Raw genomic sequence first — 17,598 nt, 5'->3', positions numbered from 1 at the left:
CAGAGCGGGCAGCTAAAGTTGCTGAGCAGCAGGAGAGAGAGCGAGCAGCACAGCAGCAGAATTCCTCCCCCCGGGCAGGCACTCCTGTCGGGGCTCTTATGGGGGTGGTGCCGCCACCAACACCAATGGGAATGCTCAATCAGCAGTTGACACCCGTTGCAGGTAAAACGTAGGAGCTATGACCATTTTTTCCTCATCCACTATATCAACCCCCTTCATAACTCTGAACACTCTCTTGGGTCACTTTGTTCTTACGGAAGAAAAAGCTCAACCTCTTCAGTCTTTCTTCATAATGAGTATACGTAACCGCAGCAGTAGCCTGATAGTCCCACATTACTTGCTCCAGTAGTGAGTAGCCTGTTGAAAACGCAGGGGAAAAAGGGTCCTCCTTGTGCGGTAGTCCTGTTCTGTTTGTGTGCAATCGTGTTTGTTCACTCTACTTTGCAGAGTTCATGTTAGCCCTGCTAATGGCAGGGGGGGAGTGAGCTAAATACTCTTCTAGTGCATGCAGCGTCAGTGGAAGTGGTAAAGTAGGAGGCAGGTTTGTTTTTTTTTTTTAATTGTCAGGAAGGTGAGAGGCAAACAGAATCCAAACCAGATTTTAAATCCAAGCAAAAGCTTTACAGAATTGCTGATTAGACACTGGTAAGCAGAGCAGACTAGGATCTAGAGCCATTGCAGGAACAAATACGAAATGCCAACACTGCCGGTTTTATCAGGTGATTTGCAGATTAGAACTGAGCTTGGAGAACTCTTCCACGAGGTCCCTGTTGCTGGGTGTTGTGCTCATTACCAGTCGTAATCCGACTTGAGTTCATAGGGAGTATGCTCGGAGTAAGTATTTTCAGGATCAGATCTGAAGGCAATGTAGTCCACTGGAGATTCTTGTATGGGAATCAGCCATACATCGGTGAGAAAATGAATTAGGTATGACCTGATAGGCTGTTTTCCTTCCCCCATTTTTAATTAAAATAATTAGATTACTTCAGTCAAGGTCAAAATAGTGCCAAGTAGGTAAAAATGAGCATTTGGAGGTTTTTTGGCTTGAGTTTTTTTTTTTTTTTTTTTTAACTTTCCCTTAAGGCATTCCAATTATTCCATTTATTCTTTTGTCATTTTTCTTTTTCTTTCCTGTCTCACAGGCTGTGGCCATATTTAGAGCTGACAGCCTGAAGCGTTTTTCATCACAGTCTCTAAATCCCTTTTCAGTAAATAGGCTGCATGGATGTTTAAACTGAAGGCACATTCCCTATTTGGTTCATGGTCTCTGGATTACAAAGCATTTGTTTACACTGAGTTGCATTTTTATTTTGTTTTTTTCACTTTGTTCCTAGTAATTTTCTTCTGAACTGTTTGCAGTTGGTGTATGTTTGTGTGTACACGTATCTGTGCATATATTAAGGGTTAAAGAAAGGGAGTTCTCCAGTGCTGATCTTTTTTGTGAGTAACCTACTTCCATCTAGAATATGTAGAAACGTCATCCTCTTGTGGTTGTGTTTTCTTGGTTTCGTTCTTGGTTGTTTGGCATTGAGTCACTTTTCCAATTTTTTGGAGGTAGGTATTGATGGGCAGTAATACTTAGTACTAACACTTTCTTAAAACTTTTCCAAAAATGTGCATTCTGCAAACTACACATGCTAACTTACTTCCTGCGGCAGCCTGCTCAAAAGCAAACCTGTATTTAAGACCATCATCTTATTCAAGCGGTTAGACATTCAAGCCTCTTTACTTTTGGCATTGTGAAATACTTCCTTGAAGTGGATGATCAAGTGGATCTTTTTAAACTCTTTCTATTTTTGTGGCCCATTTGAAAAACACAATCTTTCATCTTTTAGTTTCCACAAGTCTTACTTAGAAGTATCTTGTTCTGTTGAGACCTCTTTCACATCCTCCTCCATCATTTGATTGCTTCTCTCTAGTTCAGAGAACTTCTCCATCGCGGTTCAGAGAACTTTATGGCCCACGGGTCCCAGAAATCTGGATACCTTCTGAGACGCATTTGTCTTAGAGCGCAGTGCTCTAGTTTCTTGTAAATCTAGGCATTACAAAAGTTTATTTAATCTTACATTGTTATAGTGAAAAATGGGAGAACAAGTAATTTGAAAGGCATCATAAATCACAGCTGTGGCAGCTGGAAATAGTTTGCCCATGTTTACTAGTTTAAAATGGAAGTGGTAACTCATACATGGGGTATGAAAGTGGCTGCTCTTATAACCTTGTGATGAGCTACAAGAACTGATTTCTCATGGAGATTTGACGACAACTTTATTAATCCAGCCAGTTGTTGAGTGAGTATTTTATTTGGAAATGTAGATATGAGCTTTCATGGTTGATAAATACGGGTTTGTTTCATTGGAGGTTTTTGGTTTATTTTGTTTTGTTTGTTTTAAAGCTTCAGAAATGTATGTAAATGCATTGAAGATGTGATTGCAGCTTGGGGTGCACTAGAAGTACCAGGCGGTAGCTACAGTGAAAGCCCTTTATTCTAGGCTGCTTTTGTTGTTTTTCTTCTTTTACTTTTTCCATTAAAAATACGGATTTCACTATGTTAATAAAGAGGTACAGATGAGCTTCCAGATATTTGAAATAGGTACCTAAGACCTATTTAGTAAGTGTTAATCTAGGTGTCCTGTGGAAAATGAAGGCTTGAGGAAGATCAGTTCTTTATTTTCTCATTGTTTGCTCCATGTAAAGCTTTTGGAATTTCAGGTTTCTCACCTTTGTAACTCTTCCTGAGGAAGTGACAAATTTAGCTTGTATTTTGGAGCTGCTTGATCTGTTTCGATCCTGAGCTCATGACAGCTTTGTTTTCAGTCAGAGCTGGTGTGAGTTTTTGGCCAGTCTTATTCCAGAAATCCCTGTTCTGAAAGTTTCTTTTATGAGTTACTGGGAGTGTGGCAAAGACTCAGTAGGTGGTTTCTTGGAACAGGCTATAGAAACCTCAGCAATTTTGCATTTCCAAACTTACCTCATCTCTCTAGACCTGCTTCTGTCCTCTGTCATCTTTTCATTGTCTTTCCAACACCTTTTCTTGGTTACCTGACAACGCATCCATTTAAATTACAAAGCTTAGAAAACAGGCAAGGGACAAGCAAGTTAGGTTCCAGGACCTAATAAACACAGTGCAGTTAATTTGTGTAGGTTCACCTCATGGCCGAAACCACAGAGAGCTCTGAATTTTCTTCCCTCATGTGCAGAAAACTAAAGTTATGAGCAACAGCACAATACCGTCTTCGCCGTAACATTGATTTTCCTGTAAAGACACCTTGAAAACATTGTCAGTGAAATTCTGTGAGGGACTGCAGGTGCTCCTTGCAAGTCCTTTTACTTCGGTCTAGTGCCATGAGTGTAAGTCACTGCAGCCCAGCACATCCAGTGCTCTCAGGTTTAAAAATCTGAGTTACTTCCATAGTTTATACTGGAGACGGTTTAATAAAAACCACCCCTGTCACTGCTGTTAGTTTTAAGTATGCAAATGTAGTAGGGCTTTTGTGTGTTAATTTTGCATATGCACTGCAGAAAAATATATAGGTTTTTATTTTTGTTCCAGTTGAGTTTGGTCTCCGAGGTAGCCCACAAAGCAGGGCTGTATGTGGAGCTTGTGTAGTTAGTGTTGTGTTCGTAATCTGTATGCAGATGGCAGAGCTTTAAGCTGTATTAAAATTGCTTGCGTTAGTAACATTTAATTGTGGCTGAATTTATTCCTTGTGTTAACATATGTGAATATTCAGCATTTATTGCCCCATGAGAAACATACAAATACACTAAATACTAATTCATCAAAAGTATAGTGTTTCATATTTATAACTTTTTTATTTTTAATTTTTATTCGTTTTTGCAAGATACTAATTGTAGTATCGTGTTGCTGTACTAAAGGTGCTTTCTTTTTTTTTCTTTTTTTTTTTTTTTTTTCCTGTGGATAGTGCATGTCTTACTGTGTAGATCATATTGCATGTTATTGATGCATGTTTGAAATTTGTTGTGTCCTTCAAGGCATGATAAGTGGCTATCCACCGGTGCTGCCACCTTTGCAGGGCCCAGTTGATGGCATTGTTAGCATGGGCAGCATGCAGCCACTTCACCCAGGGGTGCCCCCACCCCACCAACTTCCGCCAGGTATGCCAGGCATCCCAGGCATCCCACCACCCGGTAAGAATGTCATCCTCATTCGCTCCTTATTTCATTTTCATGTACTTGCCGTTTAACCAGTTGTTACAGAAATTATCTGCAGCTTGTTTTGGTCATAGCTTTTGTTTCTGAACGTTGCAGGTTTGTTTAGCTGCAGCGCACACAATGCACTGCTGAATATATGAGGTAGATGCAAAACGTTGACACAACAGCATGTCCAGTAAACCAGCAGGGAAAGGTTACTGGAGAAACGTGATGCTGCTCCAGCAGTAGTTCTGCTCCAGCCAAAAAACCTGACAATTCTGCTTGAGTTTATCAGAGGTCTGAAAAGCTGAAATCAGCCTCGTCATATCCTTATGTCATTTCAACAGCATCTTTCCGCTCCTCCTTTTCTTACTTAAAGTGGGCTTATAAATGAAATTTATTGCTCTCATTCGTTACTGAACTCTTTTTCAGTATGTTAACGTTTATCAGTAGTCAGACTGCACTTAAACGAACCTGGTCATGTAAGTCCCCTTAGCCATTTGGGCACTGACACGTGCGATAATAAGACAGTGTTCAGATTAAACCTTGTTGATAGAACAGTAACTGGAAACATTTGGGGATAAGGTGAACTCAGTATACTATTGTGGCCAAATTTTGAAATGGTTTTTGAGAGCATATCTACTACGTATTTGCTATTTTTTTGCCACACTTTTGATGAAAAGTGAGTCTGAATGAAACATAAACATTTTTCTAGCATTAATGCCATTAACATGTCCCCATTACGGGGAGAAATGTTCATCTGCCCTCTGATCCTGTTTTCTGCTGATTCTTTCAGTTTTTACCTCTGCTAGCTCATGTGCCTTTTTAAAAGATGCGTATCCCATATGTTCAGCAATTAAACAAGCTGTGGACAAAAGTGGTCTCGTTTGCCATCCTCTACCCCACTTGCAACTGTGTTTATCAAAGCTCTGTTAAGACTTTTATCTGAAAGTGAATTGTTTTGGGTTGGGGTGGTTCTTTTTGTTTGTTTGCTTGTTTTTTTTTTTTAAATCCATCAGTACTAGGTGTCCAGCTTGCAGCTTTGCTGGTGTGTAAGATTCACTGTAATGTCACGTAGAGGGAGTAGGAAAACAGCTGTGTGTCTGTGAGCCTGTCTCCGACTCACAAAGGCAGTGACATTTAGCATGCATCAGCAACATACAAATGTTTGGGAGGTGAATCCAGGACAATGCATTTCTGTGAAGAGTTTTTCCCACCGGAGAAGTGGGCTGTGTGTATGGTGTTTAAAACCGAGAGGATATGGATTAGGGAAAAAATAATGCCTGGGAATGGAGGACCGCACCTGAAGTGGCGCTAAATCGGGCTGGATGTGCTAAGGATGAAGCCATGCTCTGGGGCTGGAAAGGCGAGGGTGCTCTCCTCCAGACCTCTTCGCTTTGTACAAAAAAAAAAAAAAAATCCATGCCATATTCCACAACTTGTATTATCAATGTTTTTCCCAACTCCTGACTTGCTGTTAGTACAGATGCATTTAAAATGGGGGCTGTCATCAAATGGAAAATGCATTTGAAATATGCTTTAGTGTGCAAAATGCAGTGGCACATCTTTTGATCACTGATACAGAAATCTGCATGCAAATTAAACCCTCAGGAAGAGCATAGTTAGTTTGCAGCTTTTCCAATGAATGAATGTTAGAAGTGGCATAAACAGAAAGAAAAGCAGCAGCAGGCATAACTTTCATTTTTTCAGACCAAAGCATCTGTACGTAAAATATAGGAACTGCATGATTCTCATTTAAATTTGTAAATTTTTGTGTGTAAGACTGACATAGGTGTTATCTGCTGCATGCTGTGCAATAGGGAAAAGCCTCAATATGTTTGAGGAAAAACTAACAGTTTTTATTTTTTTGAAATTTGTTTGAAAAGTTCATCGGTCTCATATATAAGACTAAGCTTAACCTGCAAGTTGCGTTTTATATTAGTGAGATCTATCAGAATTTCTGTAATGGCTTGGATTTCCTCCTGCTGTGAATGTATTTTATAAAACTGAACAGAAGGAAATGTTAAATGTTGCTAAAGAAAATCAGCATTTCCTTTCTTAAAGGATTCCAGGAAGATCCTGTCAAGCCAAAGGTGTATATTGTAAACAAAAAGATTTAGTCAGGCAATGACTAAGTAATGTGTTAAAAAAAAAAAACAAACAGAAAACCAAAAATTATTCACTTTGCATTTCTTTAATTAAATGAATTCAACAGGCCACATATCAATGTTTGGTAGTTGTCATGTTGGCTTTTTTTTTTTCATTCAGAAACTTCTAAAGTGGTTTTTTATTGGGGGAGAGGGGGATATTTGAATATTGTACATCTGCTTAAAATAACTGTGATAATGATATCAAAGTATATCATTATCAATGATAATGATATCAAAGTATAAATTTTTACTATAAGAAGACCAAAGAGGTATTTGTCACTGCTCTGAAATAAGACTAATTATTTTATATTTTGGAATATAGGTGTTATAGGCCAAAATGTGTCCCCCATGGTAGGCACTCCAGCACCCGGAGCAAGTCCTTTTGGACAGCAGGTGAGTCGTTTTTGCATTATTTGTGAGGCTCTAAGGCTCTGAATTAGCATTTGAACATCATCTCAGTTAAGACATGTAGGGATGCACATAGCCTTTGCCAGGGAGAACATAAACCAAATTTACACCAATGTATTTAGAATCAGTTAATATCTTACACTCAGAGTTATGTCTGTATTTGTTGGTTGGATTGTTATTAGACTAATTAGGTTCTGTCCAGTGGAATAACTTCTGCAGTATAAGAAAGACAGTGTTTTGTTTTGTTTTCCTTCTACTAAACTAAGATGAGTCGTTTCAACACGCTATAATTGGCTATAATTAAACTGCTGATAATTTATGTTTTGCATGCTTTGGTGACGCAGAGAGGATGCTGCCCGCTTTCTCAGCTGCTGATAAGGGGGTAAAACCTGTTTTGTTTGCTCCCGTATTTCACAAACTGACGAAGCAGATGTTCATCAGCAGCTCAGAATTTGTGAGTTTGGATAACAGTGATGATCAGATGTTCCTTCTCAGTGATTAATACAGATGAAGTGTTCAGCACGTTTCCAATTTTATTGACTAAATTTTTGCATCATAAAGAGAAATGTGATTTTGGCTAGAGGGTGTAAAGAAAACCAGAAGTTGAGTGAGAAAGTAGTGAAGTGTATATGTCATGACATTGAGTTATTCCAGACCACAGGATATCTGTGCTAAGAGTTCTCAGTACTGCTGCTTAATCACAATGGTGGGAATTCTTCTGTGTGACTGTGATTTATTTGTGTGACTGTCATTTTTGCCTGACAGCAATTAGCATTTATTCTGTGGAAGTATCCCAGTTGTCCAAGGATCAGGGTCAGTTTGGATTAGATGTTTTAGAGATAAACCCTGCACTTCAGACGGTTTCTGATCTCTAATTTAGAGAAAGCATGAAATAAAAAGGAGGCAAAAGGAATAATTAAGGTTAATAGGAGAGAGGAGAAATGGTGATAGTAATCAGAGTATGTTTACATAGATTAGAAAGATGAACGACGTTGTCTGTTAAATACCAATATGGTTTGTTAGCACTTCCTCTCTCTGTGCGTCTCGGTGACCCCTACAGATAACCCTGGCTGAATTGGGTGTCTTCCAGGGAGATTTTCGTATGCCTTTGCTCATAACCTGTTTTGAAGCTCCATTGTATGAGGATGATCTGATGCACAGATGTGAAGCAGTTTCCCTGCAGTTCCCCCAAATGTCATCTTTCCATCGCTTTGTTGTTGCAGATAGGAATCCTTGGCCCGCCGGGACAGCAGGCACCCCCTCCGTATCCCGGCCAGAGCCCAGCAAGTCAGCCGGTTATGCAGCAGCCCACAACTCCCATGTTCGTCTCCCCTCCACCAAAGACACAGAGGCTTCTTCATTCTGAAGCCTATCTGAAATATATTGAGGGGCTTAGTGCTGAATCAAATAGTATTAGCAAGTGGGATCAGACCCTCGCAGGTAAGGCTTTTGCTACAGAGTGGGATGTTTCCAGACAGAACACGCTTCTTCGTAACCATTAATATTTTTTGCTTTTATGGAAAATGCTACATAAATCTGCTGCTTACTTAATAAAATGTACACATGCAAGTAATTGTTAAAAACAAATCAACAGACTGGGAATGTATGTGTTATCAGCAGGCTAATTCCATCGATTTTGTATAAATTCAAGAATCAATTGTATGGGCTTAAATACTAGGGGTAAAAGTTACACTGTAGAATTATATTCGCCTTTTTCTAGAGAAATTGTGGTGAATATCAAAGCCAGTAGATAATTGGACCATTTCTTGACCTTTCAGCACGAAGACGAGATGTCCACTTATCAAAAGAACAAGAGAGCCGACTCCCTTCACACTGGTTGAAAAGTAAAGGGGCTCATACCACAATGGCCGATGCATTATGGCGTCTGCGAGACTTGATGCTACGAGACACCCTTAATATCCGTCAGGCATACAACATAGAAAATGTTTAGTCGCATAATTGCTTCTTTCTTTGATGCCGGCATATAAGGAGTTTTGTGGAACAATAGCTGTTTTAGTTACTGGGTGGGGAGAGATAACCAACAATAATTTGTATTGCATTTTACTGTACATTGCAAGACCATTTTTATATAAGGACACTTTTAATAAGCATATTTCACTTTTTGTTATATTAAGTTGACTTTATCAAATACACGGATTTTTTGCATATGTTTCCTTTGTTTGAAAGGCGATTTCATAATTGGTTAAGTGTAGTCAAGGATTCATCTTTCTTATACTTTACTGCTGAGAATATGATGCCATTGTTTTTATATAAAAGAAGAAAAAAGAAAACAAAGTATTTACAGATCGATACAGTGGAATGTGAAATTAGTCATAGTTTACATCTTAGAAGGATGTGTGTACATGTGCTTGTGTGTGCTAGCCACTTCCAGCAGAAATCTCACTTGGATGTGAACAGGGAGGATCTCTTAAAAGAAGCTAAAGGTAAGATGTGCATTGACACTAGGGAAAAAAGACATTTCAAGTCCATACCGAGGCAGCTGAGTGGGCGACAGCAATCATGGAAGTGCTGGTGTGGACGGGACAAGGGTGTCTTGACCGCTAATGTTGTCCAATCCTGTCCAGTTACTTAGTTGTGTAGCCAAGGCCATTGTGATCCTAAATCGGTAACAAAATACATGTGCTGGCATGCCCTTAGAAGGTGAGATGTTCCATCTCCCATGACCTGCTTTGGGGGTTCTGTGATGTCCCTAACACCGAGCAGTGGGAAGGGGAAGCTTCCTCCCTAAGCAATTCTGTCTGCACGTGGGAGAGGCATGCAGAACTTCGAACCAGTTCAGGTCTTGGAAGGTAAGTTAGAGGAGAAGAGAAGTTGAGTTGTTTTGTTAGTGAAGTAACGTGATGTTTTTAAATTCACACATATTCTGTTAATGATTGGGCATTGTAAGACATTTTTGTATGCTTTCTTTAAGTGTATTCATTCAGCTTAATGAAAGTTTTGCAATGCAAAATTTGAGAGAAATTTGACACTTAACTTTAAAGTACAATACTACTGTATGGTATGTGTAAGTTCAGCATACTGACTATGTTGGAGAAATAGACTATGTGCATTGCAGCCTTCAGAGGGTTTGGGGTTTGTGGGTTTTTTTTTTGTTTTGTTTTGGGGGTTGGGTTTTTTGTTTTTGTTTTTTTTTTTTTTGGTTTGGTTTGGTTTTGTGCTAAGTAAGGTAGGTATTGACTCTTCTTGCCAAATTTCAAGGTTGTGGCTGCCTTCTGCTAAAGACTTACCTGTCCTCGTAACTAACCAGCCTTTTGGACTGCAAAGTTATTTGTTTAAAGGTAAATCCTTTCATGTATTTAATTTTAGAGAAAGAATTAATACTTTTGGATTGCTTTAAGTAACTGGGAAAGCTATATTAATTTGAAAAAATTGTTGGCAGGAACGTAGTCACTGCAGCTCAGTCCAAAAGAACTGATTTACGGATACGCTTCATCTTACTGCTAGAGATGTTCATCATGTGGAAATGTTTTTCTAGTGTGATAGTACAGAACATTTTCATTTCAGTATATTTGGCAGAAGGTTAAATATCTTTTTTCAAATACTGGATATCTTCGGTTTTGTTTTGCTGATGTAATTGATACTGATGAGGGAAGTGACGTGCAAGTATAAACTGTTATTTAATTTTACTGGCTAATTCCTCTCCCTCTCCTATTGCAATCCTCCAGTCATTGCACAGAAAACCATGTAATTACAAATAGGCACTTAAGGACAGTTTAGGTCAGATGTGCAATGGATGCGAAGAAAACGGAGCTAAGCAACATATAGGGAAATTACAATTCTGAACTCTACAAGTAGCACACCTGTGGTACAGAAATTCTTTACTGGCCTTTGTAAATGACCAATTTTATTTAATAAAGTAGAAACTGAAGTCTTAGACCACCCCCATATATATAGTATCATCTTAAAATGTGTTTAAATTACCATAGGCTTTGCAATTTTTAGCCACAAAGACGGGACGTTGAAGCGAATCAGGCAGTAAATTTGAGTTTTTGAGTATTTGGAACTATCATGGATTGTACTAATACACCACCAGATTCTCCTACTTCTCAGCATTAATAAAAATTACACCAAAGAACCTGGGATGGATTTTAGTTAAGTTATTGCTTTATTTATTTTCTTTTGAGGACTGGATGGGACTCCCTTTGGAGCCTGTATAACTCAGATTTTTTAATTTATCTGAAGGTCAGTGATGAGCAGACTTGCAGCACTGGCTCTCTCCTGCCCGAGCAGCTGAAGCCTTACCTTCACTGCTCTTTCTGGCCCAGGAGCAAGAGATTGGAAGTGCAAACAAAACCTGGGTCCTCCCGCAAGGCAGTGCAGAGCACTACCCTACCGCTAAGCCACTGGGCTGGCCCTAATCGATTATTTTAAGCTTTGTTTATTTATTTCAAAATCATGTCTCTGCATATTGGAGGCATTTCAGTCGATTGCAGTAAAATTTAGGATATAATGGCTACAGTCTAGAATTCAAAACCAGCAAAAGAAACTGTTTTCTGACTCTGGTTTAAAAAAAAAAAAAAAAAAAGACATGTCTGTCTGTCTTTCTCTTTCTCTCTCTTTGTGGGTGTTTGAACCCCTCATTTGTTTTCCACTGCCGTTCATTGTACTGGCGTAAACAAAACTTTCATATCAAAATAAAAGTATGTATGGGAAATGGTTGGCTTCTGTGAGAGTGGAAAATAGATTAATCTAGGACCGGTATTTTCATAAACCAGTTGGAGACAACTAATAATTATTTGTTCTCTTCCTCAGTCCTTCCCTTCCATGAGAAAATTTACTGTTTGTATAAAAATCAAAACGTTGATGTTGTTGACTTTTTTTCAGCATATGTTTTTCGGACCTGGTTAATCCATGCTTGGCTTTTCATTAGATCTTGTACTCCTGAAGGTTAAGCTGCTAACCAGGTTTATAACATGTATGTACCGTCACTTTGTTTACCTGAGTCTTTTTAATTTGAATAAAAATAGTTTGCAAAGTGTTTTGGATTAACCAGGTTTGAGTGTCCCATCAAGACTTTTGTTAGGATTTTATTTCAAGTAATTCTGGCTGTTGCTGATCCAGATTTTTATCAAGTCCTTGGTACATGCGTGCTTGTGTGACGGTAAAGAATCTTTTTTATATTGTCCTCTATTGCAAGACGTGCCTGGTAAAATGCTGAAAAATACGGTTGAAAATTGAGCCATAAGGAGCATGAACAGTAAACCTTGAAAAATATGTGATGCACTGAGAAAAAGCTGAGTAGAGATGATAAGATTCAGTCAGTCCCAGTTGCCCCCACATTAGTTGCTTTGAAAATAAATAGCAAGCCTTAATTTCATACTGGAAGCTAACCTGGTTCAGGTCTTTCTTTTATGTAGCTGTATAATAAAGGAAATTAGAACAGTAATATGGAAAAAAGCATCTTTTACACAATAAAATTAAAAACCAAGATAGAATTTTTCTTTAATACCAAAAAAATTAAGTGGTCTTGAGTCTCAAGGTACCTCTGACGTACAACTTACAAAGAGCTATTTAAACAACCAGAACAGATAGCGTTATATTTAATTAATACGCATTCATGTCTTGGACCTGGGGGATAAACACTGCCTGTCATGCAGGCTGCCAGCTTTACAGAACTTCCACCTTTCTAAAACTTGATGGTGGATGGTGTAGTTGCACAGAGACTAATTCTAATCATCCTCCACGTCTTGTTTGCTCAGTCTGAGATACTGAAGATCATCTGTAGATGTACATAGCCCCCTCTTGACTGCAAATGCACTAAATTGGAGCGGTGCTTCAAAATGGCTGGGTACTTTGAACATCAAGAAAGAAATGGGATCTGATTCATTGATACATGTGAAATTTTCCGATTAATAAAATAAACCTCATATTCCTTTTGCTTACTGCATTTTCCAGCAAGTCTAATTTGACCGTCCTACAAAGAAACAAAGGGACAGCTGCTGCAGTGCAGCAGGATCTGGTGATCCTAGATAAAGAGATGCCCAGTCTCTGTCAGGCCTCGGGGACACGGTGGTCTCCTACAGTCGGTCCTTCCTGTGCCAAGAGGGATCAGAAATCCAGTGCAGAAGTCTGGCCATGCAGATTGTCATCTGTTAAAGGAGGCAGCAGGAGAGACATGAAAAGAAACGGAGAAGAATGCACTGAATTGTACAGCAGACCCAGTAACCGGTGTGGCTCAGCCTGGGCTAAGCTAAGCACGACGAAAGCCTTGGACAAAAATGGCAAAGAATGGTCGATCGTTCGTGAAGTCTGTGCAACTGTCTCTACAGGGAGTGCCCAAATTCAGTTTCCATTGGATGATTTTTGGGAGGACTGTAATTGATCCTCATGCCTGGTGCGAAGCACCAACATCCAGTAACAACTTAAGGAAATTCCTCGGGACCAGTCATCCCACCAGTGCCTGTTGCAGATTTTTGCACCCTTCTTGGGAGGAGCTGGGGCTGGCTATAACCGGAGCACAGGTACAGTTTTGTATCTGTGTATGAAGTCCAAAGTGAAAGCTCGCCTCCACTGAAGATAGTAGAAGTTTTGCTCCAGGGAAGAATTCACCAATACATAACAGATGACTATTTTTTTCCTTTTTCTACTCTTGAAAAGCCGGGACAAAACTCTGCTGCACCCCTGTGCCAGGGAGGAGTACAGGCTGGGCACATACGTGCTTCCTTTACCAGAACTTCTTTTCAGTACTTCCCTGGCTCGCCACAGGTCTTTCAGCAGGCAGCATCCTTGGGTGCACAACAGCAGGGAAATGATCAGCGAACAGATCCATTCTTTCCACAACATCATTCTGAATCGGCAGTGAAATTGTCCCCTCTCTAATGCTGGAGTGGTGAGCAGCATTGCTCGTACAGAAGTATCACTGTTTGTTTGCAGATGACTATTTACTGCTGCTGCTTTACTGAGTTGGAATTTTACATGCTTGATATCTATATTGGCCTAACTTCTACAATTTGGAAAGCTTTAGCAGAAATGCTTTGCTAATTCTCGGAATCTCCTGCTGTGGCCACTGCGAAGTGAACACGAGACCACTGTTGGGAGATGCCGAGCTGTGTTCTGGGCTGACACCAGATGAACTCCCTGAAGAAGGAACGGATGTGCTCAACCCCAGAACTGGCAGGGGCTCAGCGGCGCTTAAAATGAAAGCTGTGTTCCTGGCTTGCTCCCACAGCGCGTAACAGCAGCAGCGGTGTGTTCCCAGAGCTGGCCTGAGCTCTGAGCCAAAGGAGAGTTCTTGCTTCCTCCCCATTGCCCACCACCACAGTAGACACACAGGGGGAAAGCTGGAGGACAGGAAGGAAATGGGGAGATGAGAGCCAGAAAGAAGATGGGAAAGGGATTGCTGGGGAAGGCAAAGAGCACAGAACTAGGAATCAGCAGGGATAAAACTGAGAAACCAAATGAAGACCTTGGTTGTTGAAGATTGGGTGTAGATTAAAATGGATACTAAATCCCCAGGTGTGGTCGGTACTGGAATGGGCTGGGCACTGGGGCCTTCCAGCTACTCTTATTTCCAGTGAAATGGAAAAATCGAAGAATGCCAAAGGATCAGCACTAGCAAACACATGGTGGAATGAAGAATACAGTTCAGATTTCTAAATGTCAGGCTTCATCTTCTGTCATAACAGATCTGTGGTGCCTGAAATGGTATGATGCCAACTTGGAGAAGGATTTTATTCCTGCACTGGTCACAAAGACCAGTGACGCAGCCCTCCCTGACGGCAGACTTGTGAGCGACTGCAGCCTGTCTCACTTTCTGTTTACCTACCTGGAGACACCCAAGACATCTTCCAGACATGCCTGATGCTCTCAGCTGCAACTGGGAAACAGTGCTGCAAAATAATCAAGAGCTCTGAAGTGAAAAATTGGACCTTGACTCACTGATGTCTGTGAAACACTGCTACTGTTACTGGAGTGCTTAAGGGAAGCCACAGGAAGTTTTCACACCAGGCTCCCAAGTACTGAGAAGTAACTAGGGCACAGGGCTCTTTCTTAAAAAAAACAAAGATATTGACAAACTTATTTGTTCTATGGAAACCAAGCACAAGAGAGTTCCAGAAGGCTCAAGAAGTAAAGGCAGATGGAGCTAAAGCTCAGCAATTTTCAAAACCTGGCTTTTTATTAATGCTTTATTCTTCAGTGTATTGCGGCACTCAGGATCTACTTCAGTGCAATGATCTGTGACTGCAAAAAGCAGCTCGTATATGAGTTTTTGAACTGGGGCTCTACCTTGGAACCAAAGTAAAAATCTAGGTTCTTACTACTTCTGAAATAGAGGTTGTCCCTAAGTAATTCACTTACTGTCCAGTCAAAACATGCAGCAGCACGGTCACATCTTTAATTCTCTGACAGTTTTTTATCTCCTGAAAACACAAGTAGCACTAGTCCTCCACCGCTTGCAAGTTGACTACCTGCACCGTAACATCTTCAGAACAGCCATTGCCTCTTCCGTTGATGAAGACTTACTTCTGTGGAAAAAGGCTGTTAGGAGTTAGCACAGGAATGCATGTAAGTATATGAACTCCCTCGGGTTTGTTTCTAGGCTGATCTTAAGAATTGGCTTCATTGTGGAACCCTCAGGGTATGCACATACCATCAGAAATAAAACGATGCATTAACATACGATCCTCGCTGGTAATACTGCACCGATCACCCTAATGCATAGTCACTGACATGCTCCCACACACCTGAGAGCTCGTGTCACTGTGTTTGTTAGGTCCCACACACCTGAGAGCTCGTGTCACTGTGTTAGGGAGTAAAAGCTGTCCAGGATATAGCAGTTAGCTCCGTTTTCCTTCTTTGGGGAGACAGGAGTCCTGCAAACAGAATTCGGGGTTGCTAGGACTGCTGTTGCACGTGCCTTTAAACTTGTGCCTGTTACCAGCTAAATGCATCAGACTCTTTTTTTTTTTCCCCCAAAGCCCACAGCTCAATTCATCGTTAGAACAGCAACAATGGGTGTTACAGCACTTGCAGGCAGTGGAGCCTGAATGCACAGACGACTTTCCAAACAGCATGGGCTGAGTAAACACTGAGCAGTAAGTCTGTCCTCTTTTTATCTAGTTAAAATTATGGCACATTGGAAAGGGAACAAATCAGATGCCTGAGCAGTTTCTATCAGTACAAAGGAAACTAACTAAAAATTACTATTTCCATTGTGCTGAGATATTATGTATGCAGTATGTAACCTTTCCTGTTGGTCTTGTCACAAGAATGGTGTCTCATCAAGGAAAATGAAAACAGCCAGACTGTTTTCTCAGTTTAGTTTATTTATAAGTACTAAACAAATGTTAAATAAGTAGCAGAGGCCTAAACACAATGAACTTTTTGCTATTGTATTTGGCTTAAATACAAAATATTAAAGATATGAAGTAGATGGAAGAAGAATAAAATTGCCAAAACCCTCTGAGAGTGTATTACACAAACTTGTGGATTACAGTTCATCTTGCAGAGACAAAATCTTCCCCTACCATCAACGTGGCAGTAGTGCTGCTTTGGTATTAATACAGTTGAAGCATTCAGGACCTTCCCCTTGAAATGTTGCAGCTAAAATTCATTTTTTTCCATCCTTGCCTCATACTGTCTTTCAGATCGTTTCCTACGGTAAACGTCATCTGCCAGAAAAAATTTTTTTATATTAGTGTTTTCCAAGTGCAAGATAGTATTTAGCGTATGAAGCCTGTCATCTCTTTTTAAACTTTTCAATCCCGTTTTCTCTTGCAGACGCTGACTGACAGGCAACTGAAATTTCAAGCCAACATAAAGCCTTATTACCACTTAAAAATAGCTCGTGTTCTCCCTCCCATCCAGGCTAAAGTTCTTCCCATCAGTCCTAATGAGATGTTTTTCTAGGAAGACTAAGTTTCCAGTGGGATACAGTCACTTCTTGTCTACTTTCCCATGAGGGTAATTAAAAATACAAATGCCCAAACTAGCTGAAGCCAAAGGGAAATCAAATTATAGGCAAAGTCAACATCTGAGGAGTGCCAGCATGCCTTCCGTTTTTTAGCTTTTTTTCTTCCTAGTCATTCTTCCTGCTTCCCATCATCCTGATCACCCCTAAATATCCATCACCAAGTCACATCTCTCACTGACAAAAAAAAGAGGTTATCGGTCTTGTACATTGTCACTTTGCGTGGATTATGGGGCAGTAATAAGGCTAAACTTCACAATTATTGTTACTGTAGTATCATTTAGGCATAGCAATTTCTTTTTTCCCCCAGGAAAAAAAGGCTCGAGCTGAAATATAACAGCTTCTACACGGACGTTGTGCTTTAGTTTCTAACCTGACTTTATTGCTATACAGGTATGCCTTGGAAGTATTAAACTGAAAAGCCACAGCAAACCCAAGCCTTCGGAAGTGAGCAAAGAAGCAACTTCTGTTTGCAGTGAGTTTGTCAGCTGTGGAAATTGTATCAAGCTCTTTTATTCTGCAGGAGCCTCAACTAGATTTCCTGTGAAAATGAGAATGTTCTCATATATCAGAGTAGTTATAACAGTAGAGCTGATCCTTTTTCTGAAGTACACAAAAATTTCCAGCGAGGTTTCTTAAAGGGAAGAATGCCACATTAAAACTAAATGCTTTAACTTCTAGAAACTAAGTGCCGTTAGCCAAGTTTCATACTTCAATTAAAACAGTCACATTGCAGATGAACCCACGCCTACAGTTAAATTCTGACAACCCCGGTGAGTCTTTTTCAATGTAAAAAACCCCTGATTTAGTGTTCTAAACCCAGCTTTTTTGTTTGTTTCTGCCCAGCGCTAGGGAGGCAGACTGGAGCGCCCCATCCTGCACTAGAGGGAGCAGCGGTTGACTTGCCGGTTGTCTTTAAAGCCCTCCAGGTGAGGAGCCCCCCCCCAGACCCCGCTA

At 40.2% G+C, this 17,598-nt stretch overlaps 1 protein-coding gene across 1 annotated transcript in view; it reads left to right on the top strand.

The window, feature by feature from the left end:
• The window catches only part of PBRM1 (polybromo 1), a 63,694-nt gene extending 53,886 nt beyond the window's left edge, over positions 1-9,808 (top strand). Inside the window, exons 28-31 of the mRNA XM_009321851.1 lie at positions 3,994-4,149; positions 6,625-6,695; positions 7,934-8,150; positions 8,489-9,808. Coding sequence (XP_009320126.1) covers positions 3,994-4,149; positions 6,625-6,695; positions 7,934-8,150; positions 8,489-8,661 — 617 coding nt within the window. The 3' untranslated portion in view covers positions 8,662-9,808. The remainder of the gene's footprint in view (positions 1-3,993; positions 4,150-6,624; positions 6,696-7,933; positions 8,151-8,488) is intronic.
• Positions 9,809-17,598: the final 7,790 nt, after the last annotated feature.

Source organism: Pygoscelis adeliae, unplaced genomic scaffold (genome assembly GCF_000699105.1).
Source record: "Pygoscelis adeliae isolate BGI_AS28 unplaced genomic scaffold, ASM69910v1 Scaffold94, whole genome shotgun sequence".
Classification (NCBI taxonomy): domain Eukaryota; kingdom Metazoa; phylum Chordata; class Aves; order Sphenisciformes; family Spheniscidae; genus Pygoscelis; species Pygoscelis adeliae.
Note: the sequence above shows the minus strand (reverse complement) of the source record. Positions and strands in the feature narration are given on the sequence as shown.